The sequence below is a fragment of the Galleria mellonella genome, unplaced genomic scaffold (genome assembly GCF_026898425.1).
Source record: "Galleria mellonella isolate WM207_F2 unplaced genomic scaffold, CSIRO_AGI_GalMel_v1 utg133, whole genome shotgun sequence".
In the NCBI taxonomy this organism is placed as follows: domain Eukaryota; kingdom Metazoa; phylum Arthropoda; class Insecta; order Lepidoptera; family Pyralidae; genus Galleria; species Galleria mellonella.
This window is the reverse complement of record NW_026441990.1, coordinates 156,576-171,536: the sequence shown is the minus strand read 5'-3', so window position 1 is coordinate 171,536 and position 14,961 is coordinate 156,576. Positions and strand designations below refer to the sequence as shown.

General features: G+C 32.4%; 1 protein-coding gene across 3 annotated transcripts in view; it reads right to left on the bottom strand.

Moving 5' to 3' along the window:
- The window catches only part of LOC113511007 (anillin), a 74,258-nt gene extending 59,599 nt beyond the window's left edge, over window positions 1-14,659 (bottom strand). For all 3 annotated transcript variants that reach the window (XM_026894555.3, XM_026894556.3, XM_026894557.3), the window contains exons 1-6: window positions 14,471-14,659; window positions 13,921-14,386; window positions 12,543-12,656; window positions 11,757-11,938; window positions 10,831-10,986; window positions 9,837-9,902 (exon numbers count right to left, since the gene is read on the bottom strand). In XM_026894555.3, the coding sequence (XP_026750356.2) occupies window positions 9,837-9,902; window positions 10,831-10,986; window positions 11,757-11,938; window positions 12,543-12,656; window positions 13,921-14,386; window positions 14,471-14,488 (1,002 nt within the window). In that variant the 5' untranslated portion in view covers window positions 14,489-14,659. The remainder of the gene's footprint in view (window positions 1-9,836; window positions 9,903-10,830; window positions 10,987-11,756; window positions 11,939-12,542; window positions 12,657-13,920; window positions 14,387-14,470) is intronic.
- Between the last annotated feature and the right edge of the window lie 302 nt (window positions 14,660-14,961).

The following is a 14,961-nucleotide window of genomic DNA, read 5'->3' as shown; positions in this document are numbered from 1 at the left end:
AATAGATGTTTATCTATATTTTTATGGTCAAATTGGAAATGTTCTGTTTTATGTGGGACCAGATTGGTATAAGAGCACGGATTGGATTACATTTGCTATATACGCGTAGTTTGTGACCATAAAATGAAACGGTCGACAGATACGTATCGAAACTGGTCACGGTAACTCCAAGTTGTATATATTACTAAATATAGCTAGTGTGACTTGAAATAGTTTTAATCTAGTCGGGATTATTTAAAAAAAAAATCAATCATACAAAATCGAGTAAAATATTACTAAATTAATAGCTTCCCAATATATTCTTTAATAAAATGTAATAAGAATTAGTTTTTAATGAGAGTAAATTTACATAATATTCCCTAGGACAATATAAATAAATTATTATAAAATATTTACACTCTCTGTATTATGCCAGACTATAGTTTAATCCTAAGTAAATACGGATATAATTTTTTTTTTATATACAACTTAGAATGGCAAACAAGCTGATGGCCCACCTGATGGAAAGTGGTAACCGTCGCCTATAGACATGAGCAGTACCATGGACATAACAGAGTATACTGTTTCGCCCATGATACCCCCATGCGTTGTTACTCCTGAGGACTCAGGTGTTATTCCTCTGTACCCAGTAAATTCACGCTATATTCCATCCTACAAACCGAAACACAGCCATGCAAACACAACTGCTTCAAGGTTGAAACACGAATGGAACAGAGGTACCCAAGCAAGCAAGTAAATACAGATACAAAATAAAATAATGTTCTGAATTAAAAAAAAGCATTTAAATAAGATAATAAATAAAATAAGGATAACAAATCTGTAGGTATATACTAGTACATACACAGTCCGTTACATTATTAAGAAATAAAAGTGGATAATACATTCGTAGGTATATTATATTATACATTATATTAATAATATAGCATTTTTTAATGAACTGAAAGTCTGACCATGTTATCTTAATCTGTCCATAATAATTGACGTTTTAGCTTAATCTGGCACAAGGATGTTGAAATGTTTAAATCATTTATAACTCACAATAATTATTTTCATATAAACTAGTATATTTCCTGACATGTCAAGGGAATTCACCTGTATTACAGACCAGATGTTTCCGCAGCCTCGATACAAACTCGATTATACTTTAAAATTTTCATACACCCTGACAAAACATTGAATACGGGATTGTTAATAATGGGGAGGGCAAGCCATACTGGTAGAAATATACCTGCTGGCCAGGTCGACCTCCATGTGGTCTTCTCTGAAACTTATCTTGGTTAATACACTACAATCGAACAACTAGGAGGGAAAAGGATTGTTAGTAATGGAGACTAAGAATCCCATTGGTAGCAATATACTTTCCATCCTTGTTCCCCCTGGCTATCATGGTTAATTCCTGATGAATTCATCATGATGGGCTAACTGGCCTGTTTTCATTCTCATCTATCACCCTTCATTGGTGCTCCGCCAGCGTATCTCGTTAGCGCAGGCGGGGTTACTATACCATTTTCACTCATAAAAAAAAACGAACGACTGAACCGACTTCATTTTCAATTTGACGTCATTTTTCAATTGGTCTGAATTTATTCAAATCGGAATCTAATAGGAAGTGTTTTTTGTAAATGATTATTTTTTAAGTATAAATGTATATTATCAAGTTTATAGTTACTATATATTTAGTATTTCATTTTTTCTAGTCGATTTAATTTTCAACCGACTTCAAAATAAGGAGAATTAGGTTGTATTTATGTTTGTTACCTCGCAACTCTTTTAAATCTGAACTGATTTCTTATCTGAAAGGATATACTTTCAGATTAGAAAATAGAAATTTTATCGAAATCGGTTCATTAGTTTAGATTTTAAATCAATACAACAGATTTTACTATCAATTCAAGTCGGTGTTTTTACAATCAATGTGAACTATACAATGTCTCTCCAACACATATAATTATTTAATTTTACCTAAATAACACGACATGATTGCGTCCTGGGTACATTACATACGGAAATAACGTACCTGTCTGTCTGTATATCTGACCCATTTGCAGTACGGAACAGTACAGAAATAGTGTCACGGAAATGTTCACAGAATTGGTTCATATGATGACACTTTCAGCGGTATAATGTGTGAAATACATGTATATTGCAACAGAGGAAACACAGATACACGGATGAAAATAAATATTTATTTCTTTATTAGATGACGTATTGTGTTTACTAAATGCATTCATAAAGTTTAAGATACCTTTAAACGTGTAATTCGCTGGTTTTGAGTTACAGAATAACTAGGATTTTGATCCAAAAAAAAAGCAACTTCAATCGTGGTACAATAGGTTATTTTGATTTAACAACTCTTGAATCGATTTTTATAAAATTTCTATGAGACCCATCTGAAAGTATACCTTCAAGAATAAAAGACCTTTGCGTATCGGTTTATGAATGACTGAATTCTGAGACAACATAAAAAATGCTCCTTTTTTGAAGACGGTTGATAAAAAGATGATCCTTCTTTTCAAAAAGTAGAGATTTGTTATACATATATAGATACAGTACCCGCTAACCATAATACAGATAAATAATACATAAGACGGGTCGTATGCTTCGTCTCCAGCGTTTCGGTGTAAAAATAAAATTATTCCAATTTGAAATCGGACGGTCCGTGAACTGAGCTTTTTTCTTACGAACTGAAAAGACGTTATGACCATCGTAAACTAAATAAACCATTGTTTACGTCAATAAGTGCACAACTGTATACTTTTTTTTTATTGCATTAACATCATTAAAAAAATTATCGAGTATGTACAACAAAGGATTTCCATACAGCGACCGCAAGACAAAACTCTCTGTAGGGTTGTGTTTTGTTTTTTTTTTTACTTTTTAAGGAAACAAAGGAACACTCGTGTGCATAAAACGTCATTATAGTGAGGAACGACGCGGTGGATGTAATATAATGGGCTATAGAAATTTTTATGTCCGGCCATGGGTGTAGGATTTTTGAGATGAATACATCACAATAGTTTATTATTACATAGATATATCTACATTTATAAAATCGTTTGTCCTGACTGATTATCAACGCAAAGCCAAAATAACTAAACTTAGAAAAGTGAAATTAGAACATAGGTTTATTTTATACCGCTTATACGTGAGATATTAAAAAATATATAAGAGGTCATAATATGAAAGGACCAATAGATGTCACAACAATATTTTTTAGAAATTTTATCTGTCTGTATCTCTGTTCTGACATCATAAATTACTGCGCCAAATTGGGTGTGGTTTTCACTGTTATGTACCTGAAAGTCGAGCTTAAAATCTGGTGTATGTTTTTATTTTAATACGACATCTATAAGTTATCTATTTCATTTGTTTTCTTACTTCTGAAGTCTACGAGAACGAAGTATTAGGCAAAAAGATAGTAAAATATATATTAAATCCGGATAGAAAGAATTTATGAAACTTCAACTTAAAATGATGATACGACACTACTACAAGAGCTATATACAAAATATAATCCAAATTATGAGCATTATATTATAATTTATTCCAATAGATATTAATAATAATGTAAACAAACGATTAATTGATCCGACCATAAGAAAGCCTACTGACACCCAGAAACTACATTGCCCAATAGTAGAATTGTATCATATCAGTCGTTAACCGTCCACTACTGGACATAGGCCTCCCCCATAAGAGGGGTAATGCCGGTAGTTGTCACCCTTGGCAAGCAGGTAGGCAACCGCAGTTAGGATTTGGTGATGTTTTAAGAACGACGCTACTGCCCATTCCTCGACCATTAAGTTCCCTTAGTCGCCTCTTACGATACGAAGAAATTAATTAGCAAGAATTTAGAACTATATCCTGGGCCTCTAGACAAGTGGCAAGTGACATCGCTAGCGAATCCGTGAATTGGAATGAGTTATTCGGCGTTGCTATCTCATTCTGTCTTACGGACTCGCTAGCGATGTCAATTCCATCGACGAATTCGTTTGCCATTTGTCTAGAGGCCCTGGATACTTTTAGATACGGATAGATAAACGTGAAAATGACTTGTATTTGGGCGACTTAACGGCTCATTCACTCAACATCACAGAAATTTGGCATAATACACATAGTAAATTTATCTAGTCTAAGTATAAATTTACCTACTGTTTAGATACACTGTGTCACTTCAGATCCGTGGACCACCCGGCCGTGAGACATGCGAGCTTTAAAAATAACAGTAAAAAGTCAAAATAAATCGTAAAGGCCCGTCTGGACAGGGGAGCAAACGCATAAACACGCGTTTGGAAGCACGTACGGGTTTTATATGCTAAATATTTCCTTTTTCTTTGTTTATTATTATTGATAACAAATGCAATGCATCTATATATACATACATATAAAATAGCATAAAATAGACACCACTGTAATTTAAGGTACTGCAAGGTTAATCTAATAACATTATTATTCAATATGTTTTATGAAAATAAGATATTAATAATTTCCCTAATTTAAAAAAATAATAATATAAATGTAAGTAGTATATTCATTTATTTTAACATTTATTATATAAGTAGGTAGATATTATATGTATTTATAGTGTATGTATTTACGTAATATTTTATTATATATTTTAATATTTTATTTAACTGTATATTTGTTTATGTATTAATAGTTGTAGCACTTCAGCTGCCCGTTAACGAAATGCTTTCTTACTGTACTGGGGTGACTGGAAGAGATCTCTGTCAGAGATAAGTCCACCCTTGCTCACAACATGTATAAATAGATTATTTTATATGTTACTTACAAGTGCAATAAAGAATATATATATAAAATACTCGCTGTATCCCGCAGTTTCGCCCGCGGGAATCAGAATATAAAGTATACTACGCTCTAAGTCAGTGACTATTATATAAACTGTTAACTGTTCAGTGCTGAACATACGCCTCCCCCATAAGGTTGGCAACCGCAGTTAGGCTTTGGTATGTTTTAAGGTGGGATGCTGTTGCCCATCACTCGATTAAGTTCCCTTAGTCGCCTCTTGCGACACCCATTGGAGAAAAAATCATCTTTCTCATTCTTTGTTAGGATTACAAGACGTTTTGATTGATTACGGAGGACTATTGGATTTTTAAGAGGCGGAAATTAAAGCGGATTATGGAAATTATGAAAAAATTAGCTTTCCAGCAAGCAATATTATGCTCTGCAAAAAAAAAAAAAAAACTACTTCAAGCGATTGTAAAAAAGTATTAACAAAAACGATGAACAAAATAATTTAGAATTTGTTTAGATAAACAAAAACACAGGCTTCAATAGTAGCAAAATTTGTAAATTTGATTTAAAAATTAAACTATGAACCGACTTTAATAAAACTTCTAGGGGTCAATCGGAAAATCTGTTCAGATAAAAAAAAAATAATTTTCCAAATCGGTTTATTAATGACGGAGCTATAAAAATACAAACTTAATAAAAAATACTACCGAATAGAACATTTTCTTTTTTTGAAATAATTTAAAAATACAATTCAATTGAGACAAATATCGGGCCAAGTAAAAAGCATCGTTGCCAACGTTTACTTATCACGTCACGTATGTGGGTTAGGTAGATATATGCGACAGTTTATGCGAGGAAAAACCCGTTTGCAAAAACCGGAGGCTTTCAAATACTGAGAAATAAGATGAAAGCAGTCGAGGTTCAGTCAAATGTGTTTGCCAACTTCTTTATCATAGTGTTCTATCATTTGGATTCAAGTTATTTAATATAATTTATACAAAGTGAAATCAAAATTCGCTATTTGGTTCCGGCATAGAACAGAGGGCCTACCATGAAATGTTTTCCGAAATTTCGGATCCGAACGAAACACAAATTTGATGTTAAAATTACATGATACGTACGTACGTTTAAAATTATTAAAAATATCGTTCATTTGGACTTTTATGGTAGGATTTATGATAAATGAAATCTTAAGCTCCATTTATAGGGCCGATTTTGGTACGAACAAAAACACGAATTTGAGCCTGAAAATTCGGAATTTCATTTCATGGTAGACCCCCAGGCCACCCACATAGGCCACACCCGTGGGTGTATTGTCGAGGGATGGGCAGCAGCGTCCCTCTTTAAACACCACCAAAGCCCAATCCGTCTACCAAACGTCGCCCCTTATGGAGAAGCCCTTTGTTCAGCAGTGGACAGATAATGGTTAATTAATATGATATATAATAATTTTGAAATCAAAATCATTATATATAATTTTATATATTACGTATAAGTGCCGCATCATCACACAAATCGCTTAGTCCTCAAGCTTGGATACCCTGTGCTGTGAAGAACCAGCCGACGAACATTGGAGGACACAACCCATTAGCGATCTACTAGCGAAACTGAACATTATTCCCAAGGGTTTCACTTTTCAATCGACTTCAAAAAGAAGGAGATTCTCAATTCGGTCGTATTTCATTTTTTTTTTATCTGTTACTACATAAATCCGTTAATTTAGAATCGATTTAAATTGTACGCCACTCGATCAAAATTGTACAAGTAATTTTTATTTCCAATCCTTCAATGTTCAACATGACATGTTCATAAGTGGCATTATTTTTTGTGAAATATAATAAATTCCAACTATCTACACATTTTATGATTACTTTAGGTTGTTCTAGATGGAAGTATTGATTTTTATATTTATATTACACGTTTTAATTTTTAATCTGCGATCGACTATTCGAAAATCAAATGTGCGTTGTCTATGACAGAAATATAATCAGTTGACATGCAAATATGATAGATCGGTAATAAAGATTAGAAACAAAGTGATTAGTAGTCTATGCGGGCGACATTTCAAATTGTCGTTACATTATGGTTACACTAATCTGTGGTTAGGAACAAAGAATACCATGGAGTGGTATGTTGTAAAAAACAATATAGTCTCCCATACTAACATAACAGCTGGATGTAACATGTAATAAAATATCTCGTTCAGTATGTTTAAAAAAAAGTCACATAAGAAATAAAATTGGTAACTAAATTAATTCTTAATCATTGACAAATATCAATCAAACCTATTGTTTGTAATCCTTAAACTATAATTAAATAGCCAACATAAAATTTGATAACAAATATCGATAGAGCAATATTGTGTTATATGCAATCAAATCGGTTAAGACGTTTCTAAAATTAGCGTGCACAATACAATGATTTTTAGAATTTTTGTCTGTAACCCCCAGTACAGACAGCGACCAGTTACATTAAACTATTAAACATTTAAAAATACAATATTGTCCACTAATACCTTCTCTATGCCATTCTTTGTTCTACAAGTCAGTGACGGCTCGTCAAAGGTCGCGGAGCCGCGCGTCGCATACTAAATAGGCACGGTGTACAAATAACAACAAAAGTAACTGCACATTTCATTAGATGTGCAGTTACTTTTGTTGTAACACAATTTAAAAATGTACAAGGACCTTTGTTGCTAACCGTACAGACCGCGACCACAGACGTGGTGATATAATAATTTGAATACCTGTGACACAGTGACACGTTTCCACACTGTCTCAGAGGAAGAATTTTAATAAATTCCGTTTTATCAAGGAACGTAAATTTTTATAAGGGTAAGAATGGAATGGCAATCTTGGTTACGCTTTAGATACACGCTGGCGGGGCATCAGTGAGAACTAATAGATGAGTAAGAAACCTAGTCAGTTGGCCATTAAATGGCCAATTCAATTAAACATGCAGGTGGATATAGCACACACGAAAAGGGATTATTAGAAATGTAGACTAAGAATCTCATTGCTAGCAATATACCCAACCAGGTCGACCTTCTCGCGGTTCTCCCTGGAAATTATCACGGTTAATTCCTGATGAATTCACCATGATAGGCTAACTGACCTGTTTTTTTTATTCTCATCTATCACTCTTCACAAGTGCTCCGCCAGCGTATCCCGTTAGCGCAGGCGGAGTTACCATACCATTTCCACCCATCAAAAAAACACACATGACTCCCCCATCCCCCGGCCCACTTCAATACGCCTATAAGTAAACGTCTCTTGCGGATTCTTCTCAGCAGATAACAACTAGATATGGGTAATGTCGGCACGGCTCCGATATTTGTAAATTGGGTTTCTCTGAACATCGATGATGGAAAAAAGCCATCATATTGAGCAACTGATATATAGGGCCAATATATATATTGTAACTACAATATACAGAAAGATATTGGTGGGAAAGGGATTGTTAATAATGCTAGCATACAATTTTCACCCATTAAAAAAAAATACATAATAACATAGGAATGTTATTATGTATTTGGTTAGGAAACCAATCTTTAGAATCTTAAAAAATATTATTTAAAACAGCTTCTAAACAAATCTATTTGAATAAAGAATTATTGTATTGTTTTAACGTTTATTAAGAAGCGCATGACGCTATTCAACGAGGAAACTTTAAAACATTTTATTAAACGATTTCTTAGTAATATCGCGGTTAAAATGATGCAACTCCGCCGCTAATATTATACGTACATGGACATAACATTAAACATATTCGTGCGGAACAACGCATTGTACCAAATACCATGTAAACCACAATATTGCCATACAAAAACCATTGTACCAATCATAGAAAGCCGGTCGGTTATTGCAAATCATAATAAAAATAAATAATAATAATAACCAATATAATAATAATAATAATAAAATAATAATTATAAACATGAGATTTACTGAAATTATAATCGTAGTTACTGTAAAACAAATTAAAGATGCAAATTTACTAAATTATTGGACACTCATATTTTTTACTTGATCATAGGAGAAGGTGCCTGATTGGACTATTTTTATTACATGATATCATTTATTTATTAATTATTAATGAACTACGGGAAAAGGTTTAAAGTAAAAAACAAATAGATTAGGATAAAAAAAAAAAAATTCAAAAGGCGAGATAAATTAGCCAAGGTTGCCTGGAAGAGATCGCTCTTAGCGATAAGGTCGCCCATTGTTTTCTCATTGTGATTATTTCATGTAATTATTTATATTTATAATAAGTTTACTATTGTAATCTTTTGGAGGAAACAATAAAGAGTATCTATCTATCTTTCTAAAGTAGTTCTCACCCTCTCGTTCAGTACAACAATATACATAGTAATATATAAATGTAGAGTTATCATAATCTAGTTGCAAAAGATTTGATCAAAACCTATCATCAACATAAATAATTATACATTAATTAATATTATATTAATTTTATTTTTATTTATTAGATAATTCAAAATAAAAATTAAATACAGTTTATCATTTTGATAGGCATAAAATGTAGTGTGAGACTAACGCCTAAATAAAAATTCTAGGCAAATACACGGTACATCAAGTACATAGATTCGTTAGAAATCAACGATAAGACGAAATAATTCATTCTAATATAAAATAAATAAGTAATATTATATTTTAAAATAGTATATAATGTATTATTAAATATAAATAACATTTACCGTTACACCATGCAAAAAACAAAGTTAAAAACGGTTTTATGAATAAGTTTCAATGATTATCAACATCTTAAATTTATATATATCAAAATATATAAATTTAATAACTATATATATAATATATGTGTGTATGTTAGCACTAACGATATGACGTTAAAAAAAATTAGTCACTAAGTTATGTAAATAAAATAAATTTCACTTACCCTTCTTCGAAAATAGATTACATGTTTTTTTTTTAAATAAATTTTCACTTTTTTTCTTTAAAAAAAGAAACTTTCAATTTAATTCTGTTCGTTTTAAATGAAAACAAAAAACCGCTGAAATAAACGTAAATAATAATAATAAACTTAAACATCTAGGTACTTACCAGTTCAGCAACAATTTCTTTCTTCAACTCATTGACCGTTGGTTTTGTAGATGCGTTTGTTTTGGACTGTAATATAAGTTTTATTATTAGATCTACTATATAGTTTTACTTAGTAGATTATTTGTATGGAATTTGATAATCCTATTTAGTTAAATTTGTAAACTACAATCTACTAATTCAAAGTGGGTTTTCATTTGCATATTTTAAAGCAAAAATTATTAATTTTTATGGAATTTATTTATTATTATATCATGATAGAAAATGTACATGTATATAAATTTTGTGATGAAAAAAATCTAATAACAATTTAGAGAGATATATAGGCATACTATAGGAATAGTAGATAATGTATCAACCAGCACAGTTTTTGGGAAAATATCCAAAAACCTCCAAATACAAACTCAGCCAGAAGGTATTAAAATAAACTTTAAAAACCTATTTACAGACTTTATTAACGGAACACTCAATACGAGTCCAGTTTTCACTTGACCCAATTTCTTTTAAACCACTGAGGTGGTAAACAAGCATATGCGTTTCGCTTGATGGTAAGCGGTTAGCCTAAGTTATGAACGCCTGCAATATCAAGGGCATTACGCGCTCATTATGAATACTGAAGATACCTCTTTACCCCTTTTTGAAGAACTCCAAGCTAGTCTCTGGGAATAACCTCGACAGGGAGCTCATTTCATAACCTGAGCATTTGTGAGAGGAAACAACTCTGACATCGCGCTGTACGGCACTATCCAGGCTCTAAGATATGGCAGTGAACTCCTTGTCAATGACCAGCTTTACGATAGATAGTAGAAAGTGGTCGAAGGCATTATATTGAACAATTCCTCAGCACAGTCTGTTGTACAAATGGTAGAATATACAGAGTGCAGCAAAATCTCTCCTAAGACTTTTTTACGAATTTAATACACAGATTGTAAGCTTGGTATTTATTATTTTTAATGAAATTATCAAAAAAAGATATTAATTCATATTAAACTCTAACCTGATTAGTTTTTGCAGTGTTTGTCTGTAACACTTTATTGATATCCTTAATGGAATGTATTGAGACATCAAGCGTGGAGGACTCTGACTGTTCCTTCTTTGTTTCAGGTTTCGCGCCATACCTTCTTTCTGGTTGCTTCTTTGTTGGTTCTGGTTGCTATAAAACATTTCAATTTGGTCAACTAAAATATTGAAGAAAACATATTGAAAACGTGAGATTGAAATTTTTAGCAAAAACCCTGTAAGGTCTCTATCATCATATAGCTGTGCTAGCATTAACATAGCTATGGGTCAGTTAGAAGGGTAGGGTATGGTAGTAAAATTACAGGATACAAAGGCATAATATTTCCAACCGACTTCAAAATCAATTTGGTTATTTTTTTATGTTTGTAACATCATAATTCTGTCAGTTCTAAACCAATTTAGAAAAAGAAAATTCTTATTTATCTAAAAGAATATACTAACAGATTGGAAATTTTATCAAAATCGCTTCAGTAGTTTAATTTATAGAAGAAAATATATTTTTTTTTTTTACAATTGAAGTTTTTTTTATATATAGCAACAAATGTTGAGTACTATGAACAGCACAGGGTATTCTATGATACCCATAACTCTCCATCAGGTGGGCCTTTAGTTGGTCACTCCAAGTTTTCAATAATAAAAAAAATTGCATCTCACAAAAAAAAAAAACAAATTCAATTGCGACCAAACCAGTTATTTTGATTAATAAATTAAATTACTGAATCGACTTTGATAGAATTTATACAGTACCAAATTGTAAGTAAATCCTTTAAGATAAAAAAAAGAATTTTCCAAATTGCTTTAGAACTGATGGAATTATGAGGTAATAAATATAAAAAATATAATCTAATTGAGAACCTCTTTCTTTTTAAGTTGGTTGAAAATAATTAAAAAGTTACAACTTACAAAATTGTGGTGCGTGAGATCGTCTTCCCAATTGTTGATCTGATCAGCAAGTGCTGCTAGACGTCCGAATTTCCTTTTGCTCTCGGGTCTGGTCTCCTTGACTTCACAAGTGGAGGCAGGTGGGGTACCCGACGTAAACTCTTGCTCGGTGCGGTGAATCGGTGATGAGAGATTTGGTTTGTCTGAAAAATATAATTTACAATGCCTTACTTAATACATAATTTACAAAATTCTATTTTAAATTTGAATGAAAGATGAAAATAAATGGGCCTCTCCTTCCTTTCTCATGGGTGTCGTAAAAGACGACTAAGGGAGCTTAACAGCAAAATCCCTCTTAAAACATCACTACAGTATATCTACAGTTGCTAACCTGCCTGCCAAGCATGGTAACTACCAGCCAAACCTCCCAATACGGGTTCAGTAGTGGATGGTTGATGGATTATATGGTATGCAATATCTTAGCCAGGGGGGAAAGGAATTGTTAGCAATGGAGTTTGACAGCCCCATTGCTAGCAATATACCCAACCAGGTCAACCTCTACGTGGTTCCCCCTGGAAACAATCGTAAACAATTTTTGTTGAATTTGTCACTGATCTGCTTCATCCTCACCTATCATCCTTCACTGGTGCCCTACCGGTGTATACCGATAGCGCGTGTGGGGTTACCATTCCATTATCACCCATTAAAAAATATCTTAGCCAATTTTTAAAGGATGTTGGTTATACTTCCTATCAATACTTATAATTTTTTTGTTATATCTATTTACATATCTATTATAGAACCTACCTGAGTAAAGATTGCCCAGCCTGTCGAGTCTGGACTTAATATTATGTCGTAGCCCTCCTCGCTCTTTGTTGTCACCTGCGTCAATTTGCTTCTCCATCTCTTTGGATGTGTCATCTGAAATTCATAAGGATTACAAAATGACAACCATTTAATTTGAGACCAGACATATGAATCACTGCCATTTTATACTATAAAAAATAAATTTAAAGCTTTAAATCATATTTAAATTAAATCATGCATATATTTTTTTTAATAAATGATAATGGAGTTATAGGTCTATGCTGGCTGGGCATTAGTAAGGAATGGTAGGTGAGGGTGAAATCTGATCAGTTGACCCATTGTGAAAAATTAAACATAATTGATGAATTTATCAGTCTTAGGAGAATCACAAAAAGATCGACCTGACAGAGTTCTATTGCTAGCAATGGTATCATACCTTTTATCATTGTGGTATTAGTATCACAATCACCAGTAAAATATACATTGACAATCACAAATAGCACAAAGTCAAGAGTTCAACAGCATTGTCAAAGTATACTATAACATTTTATTATTTCAGAGAAGTGATTTATTATTTGTAATGTTGTTTTGCGAAGACTTCATAATTAATTAGGAGAACTGTAATCTAATAGTGCAATTAGTCATGGTCCAAACTAACATTGTTTGCTTTGTTGAAAATTAAGCATAATTTATTTATATTTATTTTGGTTAAATGGTAATTAGGAAATGTGTTTGCTTTTCATTATTGATAACAATCACTTACATACAGGGGTAGGAATGAGGAGAATGTTAGAGGCCGTCCATATATTATAATATTATTTAACTGTATATTTGTTTATGTATTAATAGTTGTAGCACTTCAGATGCCCGCTAACGAAATGCTTTCTTACTGTACTGGGTTGACTGGACGTGATCTCTGTCAGAGATAAGTCCACCCTTGCTAACAACATTTGTAAATACATTATTTTATATGTAACTTACAAGTGCAATAAAGAATATATATAAATTTGTTACGATGGGCTAACTGATCTGCCTTTTCATCCTCAAAGATCATTCTTTACCGGTGCCACTAGTGCAGGTAGTGCAGGTGGAGATACCAATCCATTATCATTCATTGAAAAATAACATTTAATATATACCCAATCAGGTCAACATCTACTCAATCCTCTATGAAAACCATCATTTTTGGTGCATTTGTTATGGCAGACCACCTAACCTGCTTTCATACTCACCTATCATCCTTTATTGGTACCCAGTATATTCAGATAGTACAGGCAGTTAACATTTCATGAGCACTCATTAAAAAATGCATCATGTGGATATCTTAGACATAGTAGTAACAATGAAAAAAAATATATATAATGCTTCAATAACTTACCTTCAATTTCTTTTATAACCACATTACTGCCACCTTCAGTCTCAGGGTTGTACAATATACTGATCGGTGCATCTCTCTCTTCAACTTGAACCTCTATCTGTATATCATTTCTATGTCCAATGTTGATCTCCACTGAAACGTCAGAGTTACGCCGTGTAATACTACTTCTGGGGCTCCTAAACTCCTTTTTAGTCACTACCACGTTGTTTCGAAGTTTCTGGGGAGTAGCTACAGCTGACTGGTCCTTCAAATTTGTTCTTTTTGCCTTTGCAGGCGATTCTGTCGATTTTCTTGGTGATACTATAGACTCTTTAGTGATTTTCGCCGGTGATTTTGCAGGGGAGTTGTTCTTTTTTAATAGATCAACGTTTTCAGATAAAGGCTTACGTATCGGAACAACTTGTCCAGAACTAGCAAGTTTCTTATCTATTTTCTCTTGTCTGGCTCTTGCTCGCTCCAACATACGCTGAAAATAAGATTAAATTGTGATTTGAATTTGTTTTTTTTCAAAATCTGTTTATGTTGATAGGAGTGTTCTTTGAAAACTTACCTGAGTAAAGGGATCCATATTCAAAATTAAAATAACACACTGTAAACACACAAGTTACACTAATAACATAATTTTCGATGAAAATCTAATTTTAATATACACGGTAATTACCAAAATATTAATTATTAGGCGTTCAAACAAATTAAACACCCGTTAATACTAAAAGTTTGACAAGAAACCGAAATTTTTAAATTGTAGTTCATTCAAGAACCAGCAGGTGGCGGATGACTTTCGTTCTGAAACATAATATTTAGAATTATTTAAAAGGAAAAGTTTAATTATTATGTTTTATCAACTACGACGGCTGATACTTTTATTTAATAAAAATGTAATTAATTAAATCTGATTTCGATACATATCAAGGATCACAGGTACTATCCTATATGTTTGTAATAGCTTGATACTCTACAGTATTTAGGTATTTGGCGCCGTTTTGTATTCAGTATTAGAAAGACAAAGGTATATAGTAATAATAATTTTAATTTTATAAT